We start from the raw sequence: 19,394 nt of genomic DNA on the forward strand, positions 1-19,394 counted from the left end.
TCTCCTCTGCTCCACTCTGCTCACTGTCTCTGTGTCATGGATGTATAAGGAGCTGCAGGTCTGTGTGTCTGCTTGACTGAGGGCAGGGCTGAGCTACACACACACAGAGCAAAGAGGCCACAGCGGGCAAGATGAAGCTCTGAATTCACACAAAATCCAGCAATACTGCACCTTCCCACAGGGCTGTGCAGAGGTGTGGGCCTGTTTATTCATGCTTCAGAATGTAACCGCCACAATTAGAAAATAATATTTTATTCATCTGATTCACAGCTTTGTTCTCACCACAGCCGCTTGCTCTCTTCATTCACTCTCTAGCTTGCTTTACCACTGCTGCTCTCTCCCTTGCTCTCTCTCTCTCACTCATTGACCCTGGGAATAATTGAATGCTGTGTTTAGAAACACCAGCCGACAAATCCTGCATAGTATACCTTTAATGAAAAACTACAAGTGATGATAAGGACATAAGCCTATGCAAATCTGGTATTTAGGTTTTGGCATTATAATGTATGAAAATGTACTGTAAATCAGAATCATCTTTATTGGCCAAGTATGTTTACGCATACACGGAATTTGACTCCAGTTTAGTGGCTCTCATTGTACTTACACAAAATAACAACACAACAATCTTCAGTAAATGTACACAGGGAATGACTGTATACAGGTGAAACCATTTCTGTGAACTGTAAACAGGATACAAATAGTGCAGAGAAGTGAAGAGTGCACGGAGTGCTGAGATAAATATTCAATGGTAAAAAAAAGTGACAGGAGCAGGTGGCTGGGACGCAAGTGTACAATATAACAACATGCAACATTGATGGTCTGGCCGGCAAAAACTCTGGGGCACTGGGCAGCGGAGAAAGCTGATGGCCTGAGGAACCATGGGGACCATGCTTTCTTCTGGAGGGACCTAAATGATGGTACCCCCTGTAGGAATTCATGCAAAATTGGTTTTATGATTTTAAGGGGGAATTATGAATTCTTACTGTGCGTGATTCAAATAAGAAATTATTTGTCCAGCGACATAACTCATATGAGAGTATGTATAATAATAAGGAAATAGTCCTTCTTGTTGGCCACACAAGAGAGGTCAATTAGAATTATTATTGTTATTAATCTTAATTATGATTTTGTGAGGGTATTGATATTTTAAGGTTAAGTGACTGAGATGCAAGCACAAGAAAACACCAATGAGTTCACTTTTAAGTTCCAAACATATTTATTACTAACACAGCTACAAGTAATAAAAACTACATTGTAAATGTAACATTTTACAAACAAGACACAAGAGGGAAAGGGGAAACTGATACACAAGGCTATGACTAGTGAATGATTGAAATGAATGATGCAAAGTTATCTGTTGTGTAGTTGGTAGGAGAGACCTGATAATGACTATAACAGATGACTGTTACCTGGGAAGCAGTGAGTCAAATCAGTGGTACAACAGCTTAGTTCTGAATTGCCAATTAAAGTTACCAATTATGAAAGCACCAGGGTTTAAACAAGTTGATGAAGGTTTTGTAGGAATACTTGCTTGCTCCCTGGGGTTGCTTCTCTCAGAGAATGGAGTTCAATGTGCTGAAGTGGAGTCTGGATCTTAAAAATATGAATGAGTTGGCCCGTCTGGATTTGAGAAGTTCCCATTGGAGGAGATCTCCTAGTTTAGGCTCTCTCCTAGTTTTGATTGTTAACTTATTACTCTCGATTTTGGATTTCATATATATCCTTTATTTAACCAGTTAAAAGAGATTAAAATTTCTTTTTCAAGAGTGACCTGGCCAAGAGAGCAGCATAAGCATTGTTACAACAATAAACACAACACAAACAGACAAATACAACTGTCACAAACTACAAACGTGTGAATACAATATCCAGTTAACATGCAATACAAGGTCAAGGACAAAAACCCACTTATGATGCATAAACAGGTACAATATCTTTAGACGAGTAAAACACAAGCATTCAACCAGCATGGCAAAAAGCAAGAGCTAAAAACATGAGCATGAAAAAACAGCCTGGAGCATGGCAAAAATGCAGGACAAAACAAGAAAAAACTTCCTAAATGCTTGGCAAAAGGCAGGACAAGAGCAAGAAAAACCAGCATGGTTACTCAGATAGGCATTATAAAGTTTTGGTCTGCCAGCCCAGAAGAGGCATCCTGCCAATCACAGGATTGCTGAGTTCTATGGGGGCGGAGTCAGTTCCTTGATGTCCATGGACAGGCAGGTTTGACTCCCGAACACTGTTACTTTTATATCAAAATTGTTAGTCTAATAACAATTGCACAGTTTCAAATTTTGCCTTCTGGATTGTAGCTTTAGCATGTTTCGTGTGAAACAAGCAGAATGGCACTAAACATTGTGTTATCAAAGATGACGGAAGTGTGTTAGTGATACATTTCTTGGCTTAAAAACAGTGGAATAAAAGTATAATTAAAAGCAGGCAAAGCAGGCCCTGGAGGAGCATCTGGAAAAAACACACTCCGATCCAAAGAGGCATGAAAAGATAGTGATTCCATCTGATATCCCACCTTTTGAATGGCCAGAGCACCAGATGGATATGAGCCCACTGAAATGGAAGGAGGTGGAGAACATAGTAAGATGGGAAAGAGCATCAGCCCCAGGCCCTAATGGAGTCCCATACAGGGTATATAAGAACACGCCTGATGTTCTGCTTTTTCTGTGGAAGTTAATGAGAGTGGCATGGGAGAAGCAAGTCATACCTAAAGTTTGGTGCAGAGCAGGAGGAGTATTGATACTAAAAGAGGAGTCCTTGAGTATTAGGCAATTCTGGCCTATAAGCCTCCTCAATGTTGAAGGCAAGATTTCTTCAGCATCATAGTCCAAAGTTGACCTGTGGACACAACAGTTCAAACAGCTGGAATTTTGGGGTTCTCAGTATGTCTGTCGCACACCAGTATGATTTGGCACCAAATCCAGTGGCCAAGAGAGAGAAAAGAGACCTCCATTTAATTTTCCTTGATCTTGTCAATGTATTCGGCTCAGTTCCTCATAGCCTACTCTAGGCTGCCTTCAACTTTTTCAGAGTGCTGGAGCCCATCACAAACTTGGTCAAGGCTTACTTTTAAGACCTGCAATTTTATTTTTCCACACCAGATTTTACCACCATGTGGCAGTGCCTTGAGATAGGTATTATGGCTGGATGCACCATTTCTCCGCTAGCTTTCACTATGGCAATGGAGATGATTATCAGAGCTTCAAAATGGGTGGTGGGTGGTGAGCAACTGAAGTCTGGAGTCCAGCTAACACCCATCAGGGCCTACATGGATGATATGATGACCCTGACCACAACAGCACCATGCACCAGGCACCTGCTAGGGAAGCTTCAAAAGAACATCACATGGGCAAGGATGAAGATAAATCCATCTAAATCAAGAAGCATTTCCATCATCAAAGGGAAGCCATCTGACCATCTGTTTTTCACTAACAAGGAACTCATACCAATAGTATCTGAGAATCCTGTCAAAAGCCTTGGAAGGTGGTATGACACAATTCTCAAGGACCATGAACAAGTCCAGGAATTGAAGCAGGATGTAGGCAGAGGTCTTGAGAATATCAATCAGTCCATGCTGCCCGGCAAGCTGAAGCTCTGGTGCCTGCAGTTTGACCTGCTACCCCACTTGATGTGGCCACTAATTGTATAATGACACCCCCCTCACGAGAGTTGAGAAGATGGAGAGAATGATCAGCTCCTACATGAGGAAATGGTTAGGAGTTCCAAGGTGCCTGAGTAACATAGGCCTGTATGAACAAGAAGTACTCAAGCTGCCTCTCTCGATTCTTACAGAAGAGTTGAAATGCACCAAGGCAAGACTAGAGATGACCATCTCAGAGTCTTGGGACACAGCTATAAGACATGTTGGACCATCCCTGGCAACAGGACAGAAATGGACACCAAAGGAAGCAGTACAACAGTACAAAGTCAGCCCACCAGAATGTTGACATTGGGGGCCATGTTCAACAGAGAAGAGGAGGCATGGTTCCCTGTCAGGCAGACCCTTGTGGAACAAGGCAACCTCGTCTGAATGGCGGAAGTTGGTAGTGCTGGAAGTTCACCATCAGGAGGAGGAAGGAAGATGTGCTAAGGCTGTCTCACAATACAAGCAGGGACAGTGGATGTGATGGGAGGTTGTTGAGAAAAGGAGACTCAGCTGGAAGGACTTGTGGGAGATGGAGGCAGGCAGAATCAGCTTCCTGCTTAGAGCAACCTATATCTTCCTTCTTTCCCCTGAGAATCTCAACCAGTGGCTGGGTGAAGATCCGTCATGCCCCCTGTATTCAACTCCAGATGCCCTCAGACACATCCTCACTGGGTACAAAGTGAGCCTCTCCCAAGGCAGGTACACTTGGAGACACAACCAAGTGCTAGAGTGCCTGGCAGCAGTTCTTGAATGCAAAAGACCACTTACCAATGCCTTGCCCCCAGAACATCAAGCGTAGTTCTGAAAATATCATTTGCCTAAGAACGGGAACAGGGACAGAGAAAGCTCCCTCCTCCAACCAGGATCTGACAACTGGAAGCAACCGAGTACTGGGAAATGCTGGCTGATATAGGCCAATGTCTTACAGTCTTGTCAAAAATAGCCATTACCACCTTGAGACCAGTCCTGGTACTCTGGTCCAACTCTCTGCACACTGTTTACTTTGTAGAACTGACAGTACCCTGGGATGATGCTGTTGATGAAGCAAAAGAGAGGAAGAGGCTGTGGTATGCTGAGATGGCAGCTGATGCAGAGCAGCAAGGCTGGAGAGTGATGGTACGTCCAGTTGACATTAGTTGTCACGGCTTTGTAGTAATATCCACTACTAGGCTGCTGAAGTAACCAGGAATCTGGCTACATACTATCCCTGTGTGTGATTTTAGATAGCATGCCAGCATTTCAGAAGCAAAGGCGTGATGTGTAACACAACAGCGTTGGCGTCTAGTGTGAGTTGTCCAACCATGCCACCTGTCCCTTTTACACAGCCGATGATCTGGCAATGTGACTACCTCTGCTGTCGGCTTAGTGGCGGAACAACAATGTCCCCCCACTCTGTGTTTATACCTTTTACACAGAACAATGAGGCAGAATAATGGCGCAACATTCTGTGTATGCGTGAGTCTCTGGCATCACATGGTGATATTGATGTAAACTGACATCCACATGTTATTACTGCAGCTGCAGGTACTTAACACCTGCAAGTTCTATATGATTGGAGGGACTGGGGTTTAAACCCCAGAGTATCACACTCTATTGAATGGAATGTTAATTTGTGCCCTTGATTTGTGTGTCACTGAAAAATGTTTTGACAAAGTGTGGGAAAGGGTGAAATTTTAACATGAAAAATATCTCAAAAAATGCATTCTACATGGTAACAGTGAAATGTTAAGCATGACAGTTCATTCTTGACCTTTGAAATAGTAGCTTGACAAAATAATGCCAACTGCAAAGATCATTTATCAGCTTTTTTCTGAGCTTTTTAACCATATCACATGGTCTTCATCAGTGGACCAGTTGGGAATGTTCTGTCAAAACACTAAAATGAATTTGGGACATTTAAATTCAAGAGGGTCCAGACCAGGACTCATTAGCAGCCAACATGTCTAATAATTGCATGTTTAAGGCTGTGAGTGAAACAGATAATATTGCCATGCTATTGACAGAACTGATTAAATTGGTCCTCAGTTTATTTCCCATGGGCCATGGTGGGTGAACTGGAAAGGAGAGAGATTGATCACATGATTCATCCAGAGAAAAATGTTACAACCGAAAAAAAGGATGCACCTGGTTCCTGTATGAGCCAGACTCATATCCTGCCTTGCTGCTCTCTGCAGCAGAAACCAAAGCTGGGGTAGTGGGGTGACTTTGCCACATGGCACTGATGTGAGACCAGTTCAGAAATAGCCGCAGTAAGGTGTAAAAAACAGATTACAGGGAGTTGAAGGTGATGGTAGGCAGGACTCTGTCAGTCAAACAATAGACAATCACACCTTCTGTTACAGTGTGTGACCACACCATTACCTCACTTTGGTCCAGACTTCAGTATCTCAACAACTAATCTATCACATGGATTGCAGTAAAATGTTGGTACAGACATTCCCGGTGCTCAGAGGATGAATCCCACTGACTTTGGTGGTCAGATGACTTCTCTAGTGCCACAAGGAGGTCAAACTTTTCACTCATGCAGCAAAATATCTCAACATCTACACTGCCCACCTCCTGTCTACCTCCTGTCACAAGACAGTGATCCCCAAATTGCTCCTGATGGTCAGGCCAGCACCTTGCATTCATCAGTGTGTGTGAGTGTGTGTGTGTTTGAATGGGTGAATGAAAGGCAAATTGTAAAGCACTTTGAATGAAAGTGCTATATAAATGCAGCCATTTAAAATTTAAGATCAGAAACCTGTGACACTCCTATCACCCACTTAGCATGCTAACATGCTAAACTGAGAGGGTGAACATGCTCAATATTATACATTAACATTAGCATGTTGGCATTATTGTTTCTATATCTATGGTGTAGCATTTAGTTTAAAGCTCTAGCTAGCATCTAGCTATTAGTCTTGTTTGAAAATAGATTACACTTTCACTTCACTGAAGATGTCAACACAATACTGCTGACATATGCTGTGTATTAGCTGGTTTTATGGTATATGCGGTGATTCATACAGCCTAAATGAAAAATTCTCTGGTATTCCCTTTCGGTACCACTTCCTGATAAGCCACCCTTTATAAATGAGCTAGTTATAAGAAGAACTTTTAGGTTGCCAGGTTGAGGAAAATCCTTCTCCAGCATCACTTTGTCTTTTAAGCTCTTTAGTTTACCAAGAAGACCCCTCCAATGGACTGTTATACCACTTACCATTTGGGGAAAAAATCCATCTATAAACAGCTTATTAACATTTACAACTGCAGACTCAAAAAAAAAAGGCATTTTATGAATGCAACATGAGACCACATAAAACAACACAAATACACAACACAAGAACAGGCAAAAAGATACACAGAACAGGCAAAAAGATACACATATAATGTATTTGCTCAGGAGATCATTGCATCACAAATCCTTCTTGACAAGACTTCTCCGTTCTGGTTCAGGTTTCTATTCACTGTACTGGCTTTGTATCTTGAACAGTGCAAATCACTTCTTAAACAAAACGTCTCTTTCCATTATCTCTATAAAGCTCTTGCAGGGCTGAGGCTGCATGTTCCATCATTATCAGCTCTATAAAGTCCTTTAGCCAGTAATTTAAACAAAAACAATTTGATTTCCTTACTTTCCGATTCATTAGTATGATCCTTTTCATAGAAAGGAATGCCAATGTTATTAGATGTTGTGTTACTGCAGATTTCATTCCATCCACTTAAGCTCCCAACAAACACACTTCTGGGCATAGTGATATATTCACATTTAATATTAAACATTGAACATTTTGGACTCCTACCCAAAATGTTCTAATTTCTGGGCAATGCCATAACATGTTTTAAAGATCCTCTCTCTCCACATCTGTGCCAACATAGGTCTGACACATTATGATTCATTTTATTCAGCTTCTGTGGAATTATGTATTCAGTATAAAATCTTCATCTGTACGAGTTTATATCTAACACATTTTGAGGAGTAATTTGTATGTTGCATTATAGTGTTCCATTGTTCTAGTGGTATTTCTTTCCCTCAGATCACGTTCTTATTGTAATTTAACTGTATCCTTGCCACTACAGGAGGAGAGAGATATAAGTCTGTAAAGTTTTGATATTGTGTTTTTATTTGTTACAATCTCTTTCAATTTATTATCTGTTTCTGTATCTGAGGCCTGTAGAGTAGCCTACCTTGAGATATCAAGATATGATGTCATTAAGGTTAAAATTTGCTCTAAGCTTGTTAAATATCATTATTCTCTCCTGCTTTACAATTTGACCCAAATACCTAACATTATGACTTTTCCACTCCTGATTAAAGGTGCAATATATAAGAATTGGATCTTCGTTCTCATTAATGACACCGGTGGCTGTTTAGTTAAGCCCCATTTATTTCTATGCTTTGTAAGTTTATTGAGACCGTTTTTTATTCCTCCAAACAGACATTATAAAAGCTTTTCATTTCTTTAAACCAATATGCAGGCAATTTAAGTGGAATTGAAGATATCATAAAAGATAGTCTGGGGTTAACATTTATTTTAATCTGTGCTCTGCACCACAAAGATAGCGGAAGTCTGCCTTGATCTAGTTAGCTCAAAGGGAGAAACCACAATTCCATTTGTTTTAATACAGGCAAGTGGTTTATAATAAAATGCCCTAATCCATTGCATACATACAGGTCTAAAGCCATATCTTTCTGGAGTATAAAATAAATATGGACATTCGATCCTATCAAATGCTTTTACAGCATCCAGTGATGGCATGATAGCTGGGTGCCAAGTGAAGCAGCTCTGTGCATTACTTGAAAGAGCCTTCTCATGTTATTTGAAGCATAAAGTTCTTTTACAAATCCTACTTGGTCAAAATGGACCAATGAGGGAACCAATCATTGCAAGTATTATAGCAAATAACTTGTAGTCATTAAGCAGAGGCCTAAAATTGCTCATTTGCATATGAATTTGCCCTTATTCAGGCTTTGGTATTGTTGAAATCACAGCTGTTCACATGCTGACAGGCAGTGGTTGATACATTATAATATAATTATATACCATTGTAAGAAAATGAGTCAATACATCATTTTTTATGTTTTATACTGCAGTCTTGATGGATTACTACAAGTACCCTTTATCAATGATTAATTGGCATTTATAACAGCAGCAAACAGCTTATCAGAAATTGAGAAACGTGGGACCATTTATTAATGACATTGGAGGGGTACTCTTGATGAACTCAAGTACTAAAAAAGACAATGAAAGTTTGATGCTGAAGGAGGATTTTTCATAACCTGCATTTTTTCACAAAATGGCTTACATATGATTAATAAAGCCATTAATCAATGCTCATTAACCCTTTATAAAGGGAGCCTTATCAAATTGTAGTACATATTCTTCTGCTACAATATTAATGTGAAATATTACAATAAACACATTTTTTTCAGTTGCTTTTACTTGTTTTAAACACCTAACCGCACAATCTTTATTTCAGCCACATTTTGAATTTATCAATCCACATGAGGGTGGCTGCTAAACAACTAAAATATCCAACATAATGTGAGTTTCAAGTACAGGAGAGTAGCAGAAAAGGGTGGGACTCTTACCAAACAGTGTAACCCAACTGGAACTGGCTGACTGAGCGGTTTAAATGACCTAATCCTGTGGTACTGGTCCAGAAGTAGAAAAGGCAACGCTTTTGTGTCCTCTTAAAACTTAAATAAGCTGAACACACCCTGCATACACACACATAACAACCTAACAGTGGACATGCACACATACAAGCATGTCCTAGGAAAGTGAGTCAGAGGGAAGAAGAGAGGAAAAAAGAAAACCATGTCTCTTGCCTCTAAAGTACCGCAAATGATCCCCACACAAAGTAAAACACTATTCTTTCATAGGTTATGAGGAAATAAAACAGATAATAGTGCACATATGAGCCTCTCTTTCCCAACTGCGATCAACAAGGTGTTTATGTGTGGACTTAAAAACTTCATAACTTCAATCCTATATATTAGTCAAGCAGAAAAACAGCTTTTCAAAGTCAGCTTCTATGGTCAGGTCTGCTGACAGTACAGTATGTGGTATGGGGTATAGTTGGAGCTTAGTCAGTCACATATTAATAAGGCTGAAGGATAAGGAAAAGACTGACAAAAGAAGAATGTCATTGACAGAAGACACTATTATTCTGCTATGATTGCTTAATTATTTACATTATTAAATGAGTAGTCCAATACGTTTCCTGCTCTTACAAATGAATCTTTTAAGTCCAAAAAAAGGATTAAAGGTTGAACATAAAATATGAAAGTAAATGAAGGAATTACAGTTAAAGAGAGTACAAAATTTTATTATTTATCATTTATTATCCATCACCTAAATCCATGTACAACATGAAAATGAACATCAACAAAGACATTTTTTAATTAGTGTCACAATTTGTCATAAACATACAAATAGTAAAAAATACTTAAAAAAGCTATTTATATTTTCTATAAGTTGCCACTGCATTAAAGAGCAGTAAAAGGAGAAATGCATTTTTCACAGAAAGCAATCGCACAGCATCTGGATATAAAAGCCTGTGCAGAAACCTGTCCAGCAAAAAGGATAAAATCTACAGTAAATGCATCAGTGCGTCCCTTCCTGACTCATGTTTTTATTAAATGAGGGCAAAGTATAAAAAGAAAAGAGGGAGATCTTGGGTGATAGGCTCTTCAGTAAACTTAGTGTTAAATAATGTGAACAAGCTACAAAGAGAAAAGTAAAAAAAAAAAAAGTGAAATATGACTGTGAGTAGAGCTGATGTGCCTACATTTATTTTTTTGATTGTTGCTAGTGAGCAAGTGCATCAGTAACGTCACTCATGACATTCACTTCCTATGGAAACAGGTTAACAAGTCACTGCAACTTCAGATCAAAGAAGTTTCAGCTCTGTCTAACACAAGACTGCTTATTTTTTTAAAAGGGACACATTATGCTTTTTGTGATTTTCTATTGTGATGTGTTATCTATGTTAAACACAGTCAAAGTTCCAAAACTTATAAATGCTTTGTTTGCAACATTTTTTCTACCTTGCCGACGAGCTGATGTCAGCTTGTCTTACATGCCCATAAACGGCCCTCCGTTCAGTAGAATTGGTTGCTAAGGTTGTTGCTAAGAGTTTTGTGTGTATTATTTACGTTTTCCACTCTCATATATCGGATTGGATTTCAGCTCCAACATATGCAGATGGATTTGAGAAGTTTACATTTTGAGTAAATAACGAGAAAAAGTAGTGAATCCTGCTACTGTTGTTTGTTTCATGGTTTGTTTACGTGGCATCCGCAGCCGAGAGAAGTCAGTGGAGCAGAACAGAGTGAGCTCACTGGGAGGGGGGCCTTAAAGAGACAGGAGCTAAAACAGCCTGTTTCAGACAGAGGCTAAACTGAGGGGCTGCATAAAGGGTCAGTATAAGATAAATAAGGAGTTTTTTTTAACTGTAAATGATGCAAATATATTCCAGTAGAGCTCCAGAATAAAAATATAGACCTGGAAATGTGCATGATGTGTCCCCTTTAAGTTTATAAACATTCAGTTTTAAAGCTGCTGAAAGTTCTGACATTTGACATAACACTATCTGACCCTCTATCACTCGGTGTATGTTATAACATCAGCATGGGTTCGAATTGGAACAATTATCTAGCAGGGACACAGAGAAGAATTTGATGTCTAATTTCTAAATTGTAATCACAAAGCTGACCAATTAGCGAGCCCTCCCAAAAAATCCAAAACAGTCTTTGATTTGGTATTATTATCTGTCAAACTGCATCAGTGCTGGTGAGCCATGTACAATGATAATCAACCTGTTGGTTCTTGTAAAACCTGGAGGTCAAACCACTGCCGCTGCATCATGACATGTGAGGTTTTCCCACTGGTATGGGTACGGTGGTTAGAACCTGGTTCTGGAAAACAAACCTCTGGATGCGTTCAAAGACCCAGAGGAAGATGAGGAGGACACTGACATACTGGATCCAGGCAAATTTGATGGTTTCCCAGAAACCAGGACGATAGGTGGAGGGAGAGGGTTAAGGCAGAACTGATGAAGGAAACTGTCAACAAGTACATCAAGTACAGGCCAAACCTTGTATGTTTTAATTCCGTATTTTGATCAAGTCCACATTTTTTGAGTTGTGTCTTGGAAAGGAATTTAAGTTTTGGAATTAAAAGAATTGCAAAACGATGATGAGGTCCTGGTTACTCAGGATGACCCACAGAAGGAAGTGCTCATTGGGAAATTTTCTACCAAAACATGGAAATACTATCTGGGAAAAAAATCACCAACATTTTAAAACCTTTTTTTTCCATTAATAAACCAATTTTGTCTGAAAATAAAGTTAGGTTTAGCACAATATTCGAATTAGCTTCTCTACAGTAACCTGTGGTGTAAGGATGAAGTTTTTATCACATGCTGTTTGTGATTTAGTGTTCACAATGTGTGTACACAAACACAGTCAGACCCTGACATCCACCTTACCATGAACCATAGTAGAGAGATGTAGAGGTTATTGTCAGGTCACACTGTGGTAAATGTTTAATGCAGCAGACAGTGCATGAGTATTGTTTATTTGTTTATCTATTAAGTATCAAATAATTTACTTTTTATTTGCTTGCTTTGAAGCTAATGAAGCATATTAACAGATGCAAAAAGCTCACACATATTTCAATAAGACGAGGATACAAGAGGCTTTCAGCATTATTTTGTTGTAAAAATGTAACGTAGAAGTGTTTCAACTGACAGTTCAACTGCTTTCAGTGTTTACTTTTACAATTCAACTAATTAAGTACTACTTAATCTTACTACTACTACTACTACTACTACTACTACTACTACTAACTCTTCACTTCCAAAAACTTGAAATTAAAATTTAAGACGCTTTCAGCAACTGCACTGATTTCAACTGCTTTTGGCTCTTGGACTTCAAAGCCTTCCAGAGCTTCAACTTCAGCTGACACTTAAACTGCAACTCGCATTCATCATCTCAAATGCAAACAATAAAGGTTTTTTAAGACAGGTGAGTACACTTAACTACCGGTTAGGTAGTTAAGTGTACTCACCTGAAGGTTAACAGAAAGGCAAGAACATACTAGGTAACATTTTACTTAACCACCATCCCAATTAAGCTTTTATAAGCAGTATATAAACTAAATGGTTTATAACATACTATAATGTAGTTGTAAGCAGATAGGAATGTGTCTCACCTACAACTCCTCCTCTGAAGAATCAAAATTAGGTTTGAGTGTATCCTGTATTAAAACACACACACACACTCTCATCTGTATTCATTAAAGGATATCTAATGACCTCCATAGGGTAGCGGATCTCTGCATTCAGCTGGAAAGGGGAGCCAGCGGCTCTTCCCACAGTCCAGACTGGCATGGGACAGGACAGTACCGTGGTCACTATGGAAGAAAAAAGAAAAGGACAAAAAGAGAGAGATGAAGAGTTTACAGTATTTACATTTTACAAAATGCATGCAGAATGCTGTGGGCTTATAGTTTTTTGGGTTGACTTTGATTTTACCATAGTTTGTGGTGTTTGAGGAATATTCCAGTGTCATTTTATGCTTCAACTTATGACCATTACTCCTATTTACTACAGTTTGTCAGTGTTTGGAAAATGATTTTTGAGGTTGTCCTCCTTATCACATCACTTTTGCACATCACATACTATATTCAGCAGTAATGACAGCAATCAAAGTAACAGCCTTTGCAAACTTACAGTTTCTATCCTGGTAGCTCCTCATTATGCTGTCAAGGTCATACGCACTAGCAAAGGGGCTGGAGCCATCGATCACTGATACCTTTGTGACAAAGAAAACAAACAGAGCAATATCTTAATAAAAAAAGATGTGCTGTAGATGCCACATCTCCCTCAGCATGTGGTAGTACTAAATGTGGTAGTATATTTCAATAAAATATTACTGTGTACTTGGATGATTATGAGCGCTATAACGCATTTGAAGATGACAGCTTGCATGTCGTGCACATGTCAGTTTCAGTACATGAAGTGAGATTCATTCTAATACTGGACAATGTGACCTATAGAGTCTGAGTGTGTGTCAATAAAATGCTTTTAGTGTGGCCTATTTGTATTGGAGTGCAAAAGGGAAGCAGAGAAAACAAGAGCAATAGAACAGACTGACAGAGACAAAGACAGTGAGTGGGTGTCCTCTCACGTTGTAAATGTCATATAGTCCACGGTGAGGCAGGGGTGTCCTCTGGTGCAGCCTCAGGTCTCCGCTGATGAACAGCTTAGCACCGGGGACAGAGGAAGAGTGCTGCACATAAGCCAGGCTTTGCATCACCACTGTGGACATCCGCTGGGAAAACACAAAGAAATAATATGCTTTGCTTTACTGGTCTGGATAGACTTGATGATGCACGTAACTGTAAAATGGTCATAAACATGCAGTAATTCCCTTTATAGCAGGCAGAATCACAGAGGAAAAGATACACTGCTTCAGGAGGAGAATTTCACACTCATACAGTGTAGCTGTTCATGAAAAAAACGGCTAGGAGCCAATGTTATATATATTTGACCCTAACTTACCAGTACACTAGTTGTTGACATGTAGACATTCATATAAATTGTAATGTAATGTTTTGTGTATTTTAGTGTTCTGGGAAGTTATAAATGCTGTTTCAATGGCTTCCCCACAATAACAAGAACATAAGTTTGGGGGAAAATCAGTTTTTAAATTATTATTGGCCTGTAATATTAGTATTGGAAGCTTCAATAAAACTAATTAAATAAAAAACAATATTAGTTCCCCCCTGCATGGGACTATAATGCAACAGAAGGATTGAGCTTGAAGCCAGACCTCAACAAGACAAAGTAATACTGCAGTAATGATCAGACCCAAAACACAGAGTGACTTAAAGGACAGATTCACAATTTTTCAAGTCTTAAAACAACAGTCAGGAGCCCAACTGAACATTGAAACATGTTTTTCTTGCTGTAATCATTCCTCCCTTTCATACTGACCATTAGAAGATCCCTTCATAATGCACTTACAATGTAAGTGATGGGGGACAAAATCCACAGTCCTCCTTTTGTGCAAAAATGTATTTAAACGTTTATCTGAAGCTAATATGAAGCTTCAGATGTCCAAATGAGTCAAATCAAGTAGATATCTTTCAACATTGCAGTCTTTTTAGTGCCAAAGTCCTTCTTTTTGTGACTACACTTCCAGCACATTTGAAGGGGATCTTTTAGTGTCCAGTATGAACAGGAGGAATGATTACAGCAAGGAAAAACCTCTTTTACTGTTCATATGGACACCTGACTGTTGTTTTGTGAACCTGTCCTTTAATGGTGGCACAGATACATGTAGCATCTCCGTCTTGTTATACTATGAGTGGATAGACAGTCAAGTGGAATACATACAAAGAGCTGGTAGCTAAAGGTGAGCAGCAGCTGGACGTTATACACCTGCTCCTCAGGTTTTAAAGGAAGCTGCAGTTGAAAAATCAGCCGGTCCAATTTCCCGTCCTGGTTCTGGTCCTCTTCTCTCACCTGTAGATTGTGTTCACGCACACAGAAAAAACATCCTATATAGTGGTTTTCTAGTCTGATAACTAGTTTCTTAGGTACCCTGTACTATTAGTCACTCATTACTGTATATCTCAACAGGCTGTATGCACTGTACATACTCACCTACTATATCTATATAAAGTAATGTCATTTTTTTTCACCATTTAATATTCACCTCAGTACTCCGTGCACTCTTCACTTCTCTGCACTACTTGTATCCTGTTTGCAGTTGACAGAAACGGTTTCACCTGTATATATTTATTCCTTGTGTATATTTCTGAAGACTGTTGTGTTGTTATTTTGAGTAAGTACACTGAGAGCTACCAAACCAGAGTCAAATTACTTGCATGCGTAAACATACTTGGCCAATAACGATGATGCTGATACTGAAAATGACAAGTCACCTCTACACGTGTCACTGTATTTTAGACAGTGTTAAAACAGCAATATCTAATGTGAAAGGGGACACTGGTGTACATTTGAGAGAACTCTGGTAAATCTCATCTTACAGAGACAGCAGGGATGCGAAGGTTGGCCCCGAGCATGTTGTTGAGATGGGGGAAAGTGCTCCAGGCGACGTAGTCTCCCTGAGTACTGGTGGCTGCCACCAGCAGAGATTGATACTGGAACCTCACAACCGGTTGTTCCTCATAGGTGCTTCTTTTTATCCAGAAACCTGAAATAACACAGCTTTAAACAGCGGCCAAACACTTCTACTCCTTTAACAAAAGCGTTGAGATGTAGGCGTATTTACAGGTCACGGGATATCTGTTAGGTTTCTCATTCAGCAGCAGCGGTCATCATTATATTATAGTTTGTTTGATATTACTATTCTTTGTGTTACCTTGGCTCCTGTAAGCGACCAGCAGTGGAGGGATGTAGGTGAGGCACAGAACAGCTACCAGAAACAGAGTGGCTTTCGTGCAAACACTCGTCTTGTACCGAATCAAAGCAGGGTGAGAATAGACTTCATAGAAAGCCATGGGTCACAGTATAACGGTAACTGGCGTTCATTCAATCGCGAGTAACCACCAATGTTGTGTGTTATCAACAACCTAGCATAGATGCTAACTGAGTGAATATTCACAGACGACAAAATACGAACCGAACACAGTTTAACGTATCGTTAAGTAACAGCCATGTACCAACTTCCGAAATGAAGTCGCGTTTGACAGCGTATTTTTGGCATAAAGGAGCCTATTAACACGCTATTTACGTTAGCCACCTAGCTATTCAGCTAACACGCACCGCGCCATGTTTCAGCTTAGCTTAGCGTCTAACGGTTACCATGGCTGCCAGTAGTATCATGCTGCATTTACTTAATGTCGGCAGGATGGGAAGAACAGTAACACATCACTGTTTTCCACTGCAAGGCCTGTAGTCACGTTATTTAAATAGACTGAAGTTGTATTTGCGATCCGTTAACAAGTGAAACGAGATATAAACTGTGTATAGCTCCTCTTAAATTAGCTGAATCATTCGTAGTGTTAATATTTAGATATAACTGGCAGTAGTGGTGGCAAATTTTCAGCTACTCCATAAATTCCTTTTATGGAATTTCTACTTTTTCCTTAATGTAGTTTTAGTACCAACAACACAAAAATATTAATTTTATTATAATTACTTTCAAAGTCGTCCGTTCAAATTTATATTCTTCTTCAAGAATTAGTCATGTTTTATCAGCTGTGCTTCTTATACTTAAGTTTCTACACATTAGATCATACAGTATCTGACAAGATCTTATGGCACTTGTGATAAGAAATGGTGTAACCCAAAAACCTGAAGCCATTCATCTTGTTTAACCAACATTTTAAAAAAAATGTAACCACAGATGAACAGTAACATTACATTCAGTTCTATGAAATAAGATTTTATCAGAAAGGCTATAAAATGCTTGACAGTTAAAGAGATGTTTCACATTTTTTGATATAAGATAGTTTGCATGGATGTTGCTGGGACAAGCTAGTTTATTTCCAGTGGCTCCCTGTATAATAATAATGATGATGATAATAATAATAATAATAATAATAATAATAATAATAATAATAATAATAGTAAACAACTTTGTTTATATAGCATCTTATACCTTGTTATTATAAACCATTTAACAAACAAAATAGTTCCATGATACAGAGAGGTCTGAGAGGACAACTATTAATTTCTGAATGACAAGCTGCCAGCTCCCGGGGATATCTCCAGCCCCAGAACTTGTAGAACAAGCTGTTGTCCATTCATAGATACCTACCACTACCACTGACTGATCCCAATGACTTGAAGGGGCTTCATCAATTAAGTCCAAGATATATCGAATATTGTAACAGATGTGTGTTCCTTGCATAAGTCAGACTGACAATCATCTATTACTGTGTCTAGACACAATTTTAATCTCTGTGTAAAGATGTGAGCTAATAATTTAGCATCTTTATTCATTAAAGGGCTTAGGTAAACCTTCTATGGCCTCCTTAAAGACACATGAGAAATAAAATCTTAAAATAAAATTCAGTCATCATTGCCTGAGTATTTATCTTGATCACAAACTTTGTTTTAAATTTTGTCAAGAAAAAAAACATGATGAACTAATTATATGATCATATTGATATAAACCAAGTAAATTGTTATTCTAGGTGAACTGGATCTGATGCAGATTTTTAGTCTCCAGATATCATACCAATTTAAGTAAACATAAGTTGTTAAATTCTCCATATGTGCCTCTTAAAGATCTTTGAGAGAGACAATCTTTTGTGGGATCAGTAACTGCATTCCATTCGCCCCCAAAATATTGTTCAGCATTCATGAAGGTATTCAGCAAAACATTCATTTCTTTATCAAATTCCTCAAAAAGCCTTTTGTTTCTATCACTTAAAGTCTGACGCTAAAGCATGTGTTTCTTGTAGAAAGCAAGAGTCTGCATTTCCATCTATTTTCTGCCACTTATCTGGGACTGGGTTGTGGTGGCAGCAGATTGAGGTAACCCAGATGTCCTTCATCTTTACCTAGGGGATCCCGAGGTGGTCCCAGGCCAGGCCTGCCTGGTGACTCCATAGTTCTGCTGGGGGACTTAAATGCTCATTTGGGCAACAACTGGGAAACTCGGAGGGGGAGTGATTGGGAGAAACAGCCTGCCATGACTCTGTATGCGGCTGCTCTGAGTTGTGACTAGGAGGTCATCTCTGTCTGTTGTCTGTTGTGGCGGCAACCTGAGAACCCCGCTGGTGGAGCCCAGCCGTGAAGTAGGCTGACATGCTGAAGATGAAGGCCTTTTTGGGCTTAGTTGGCCCAGGGGTCAGCAGACAGGAAGGGTGGCTACTTCAAGGGTGGCTGCTTTGGTGATTGCTGAAGCAAAAACCGAGGTGAGGGGAGGAAGCACAGTCAGACAAGTCACCCTCATCCTTCTCCTGAGGTAGTTAAGTAACTCCAAAGTGACAAGGAAGCTGGTGTGGACGAGATTTGCCCTGAGATGCTGAAGGCTCTTGACATCATTGGGCTGTCTCAGCTGACACACATCTTCAGTGTCACATAGAGGTTAGGGACAGTGCCTGTAAGCTTATGCCAGAGTGCTGGGAGGCTACAGATGATTGTCGAACCTCACATTCAGGAGGTACAACACAAATTCCATTCCGGTCACGGAACAGTAGACCAGCTCTCTGGCAAGGATACTAGAGGGAGCATGGGCGTTTGCACATCAAGTGTCATTATTACTGCATTCATCCAGACGGTTTTTGGTGTTGCCTGTATCCTGTTCTCACACTGTTTTTCTCCTGTTCCCTGCAGTCGCATCTGCTCTGGCTCCCGTCCCCGTCTCCTGTTCCTCGTCTTGTCAGCCTTGCATCCCTGCCTTGGAACCCTGCTCTACCCAGCTTCCACAGATTCCACTCCAGACCTGCTCCCCCTTGCCCCAGCCTGCCTCAGCTCCTGGTACCAGCTTCAAGCCCAAGCCCGAGTTTCCCAGCTACCAGTACTAGTGTCCCCTGGCCTGCTTTAATAAATACCTTGTCCTACCGTGTCCCTGTCTCCTTGCCTCTGTGTGTCTGCACTTGGGTTCACCTGCTCCGCCCCCACATAACATCCCATCTTTGTGGACTTGCAAAAGGCTTTCTAGGCAGGAAATCAAGCCCGTTGTCAGTGTGTGTTGGGCTGCAGTGACAGAGCTGTCCCTTGTCATCAATTCTGTTTATGATCTTCATGGACAGGATCTCAA

The 19,394-nt window shown here is 39.9% G+C and overlaps 1 protein-coding gene and 1 long non-coding RNA gene across 2 annotated transcripts; one reads left to right on the forward strand and one right to left on the reverse strand.

Annotated features, from left to right (window-relative positions):
• Positions 1-11,107: 11,107 nt before the first annotated feature.
• tmem231 (transmembrane protein 231) lies at positions 11,108-17,123 on the reverse strand. The gene is made up of 7 exons (XM_042411985.1): positions 16,041-17,123; positions 15,706-15,872; positions 15,050-15,178; positions 13,839-13,982; positions 13,382-13,463; positions 12,957-13,062; positions 11,108-11,673 (listed from the first exon to the last, which is right to left on the reverse strand). Exons 1-7 carry the CDS (start codon positions 16,177-16,179, stop codon positions 11,511-11,513), a joined length of 930 nt encoding a protein of 309 aa, XP_042267919.1. The 5' UTR covers positions 16,180-17,123; the 3' UTR covers positions 11,108-11,510.
• A 117-nt stretch (positions 17,124-17,240) lies between these two features.
• Positions 17,241-19,199, forward strand: LOC121897471. The gene is made up of 2 exons (XR_006096230.1): positions 17,241-18,546; positions 18,968-19,199. It is a non-coding gene; the product is annotated as an uncharacterized LOC121897471 (long non-coding RNA).
• Positions 19,200-19,394: the final 195 nt, after the last annotated feature.

The sequence above is a fragment of the Thunnus maccoyii genome, chromosome 5 (assembly GCF_910596095.1).
Source record: "Thunnus maccoyii chromosome 5, fThuMac1.1, whole genome shotgun sequence".
NCBI lineage: Eukaryota > Metazoa > Chordata > Actinopteri > Scombriformes > Scombridae > Thunnus > Thunnus maccoyii.

What these genes read in the sequence shown, in the direction of transcription:
- tmem231 (XM_042411985.1), bottom strand. Translation starts at nt 16,179, where the DNA reads ATGGCTTTCTATGAAGTCTATTCTCACCCTGCTTTGATTCGGTACAAG. An exon ending in GGTCGCTTACAGGAGCCAAG is followed by an intron (nt 15,873 to 16,040) that starts GTAACACAAAGA and finishes GTGTTATTTCAG; the next exon opens with GTTTCTGGATAAAAAGAAGC. An exon ending in TTCGCATCCCTGCTGTCTCT is followed by an intron (nt 15,179 to 15,705) that starts GTAAGATGAGAT and finishes CACAATCTACAG; the next exon opens with GTGAGAGAAGAGGACCAGAA.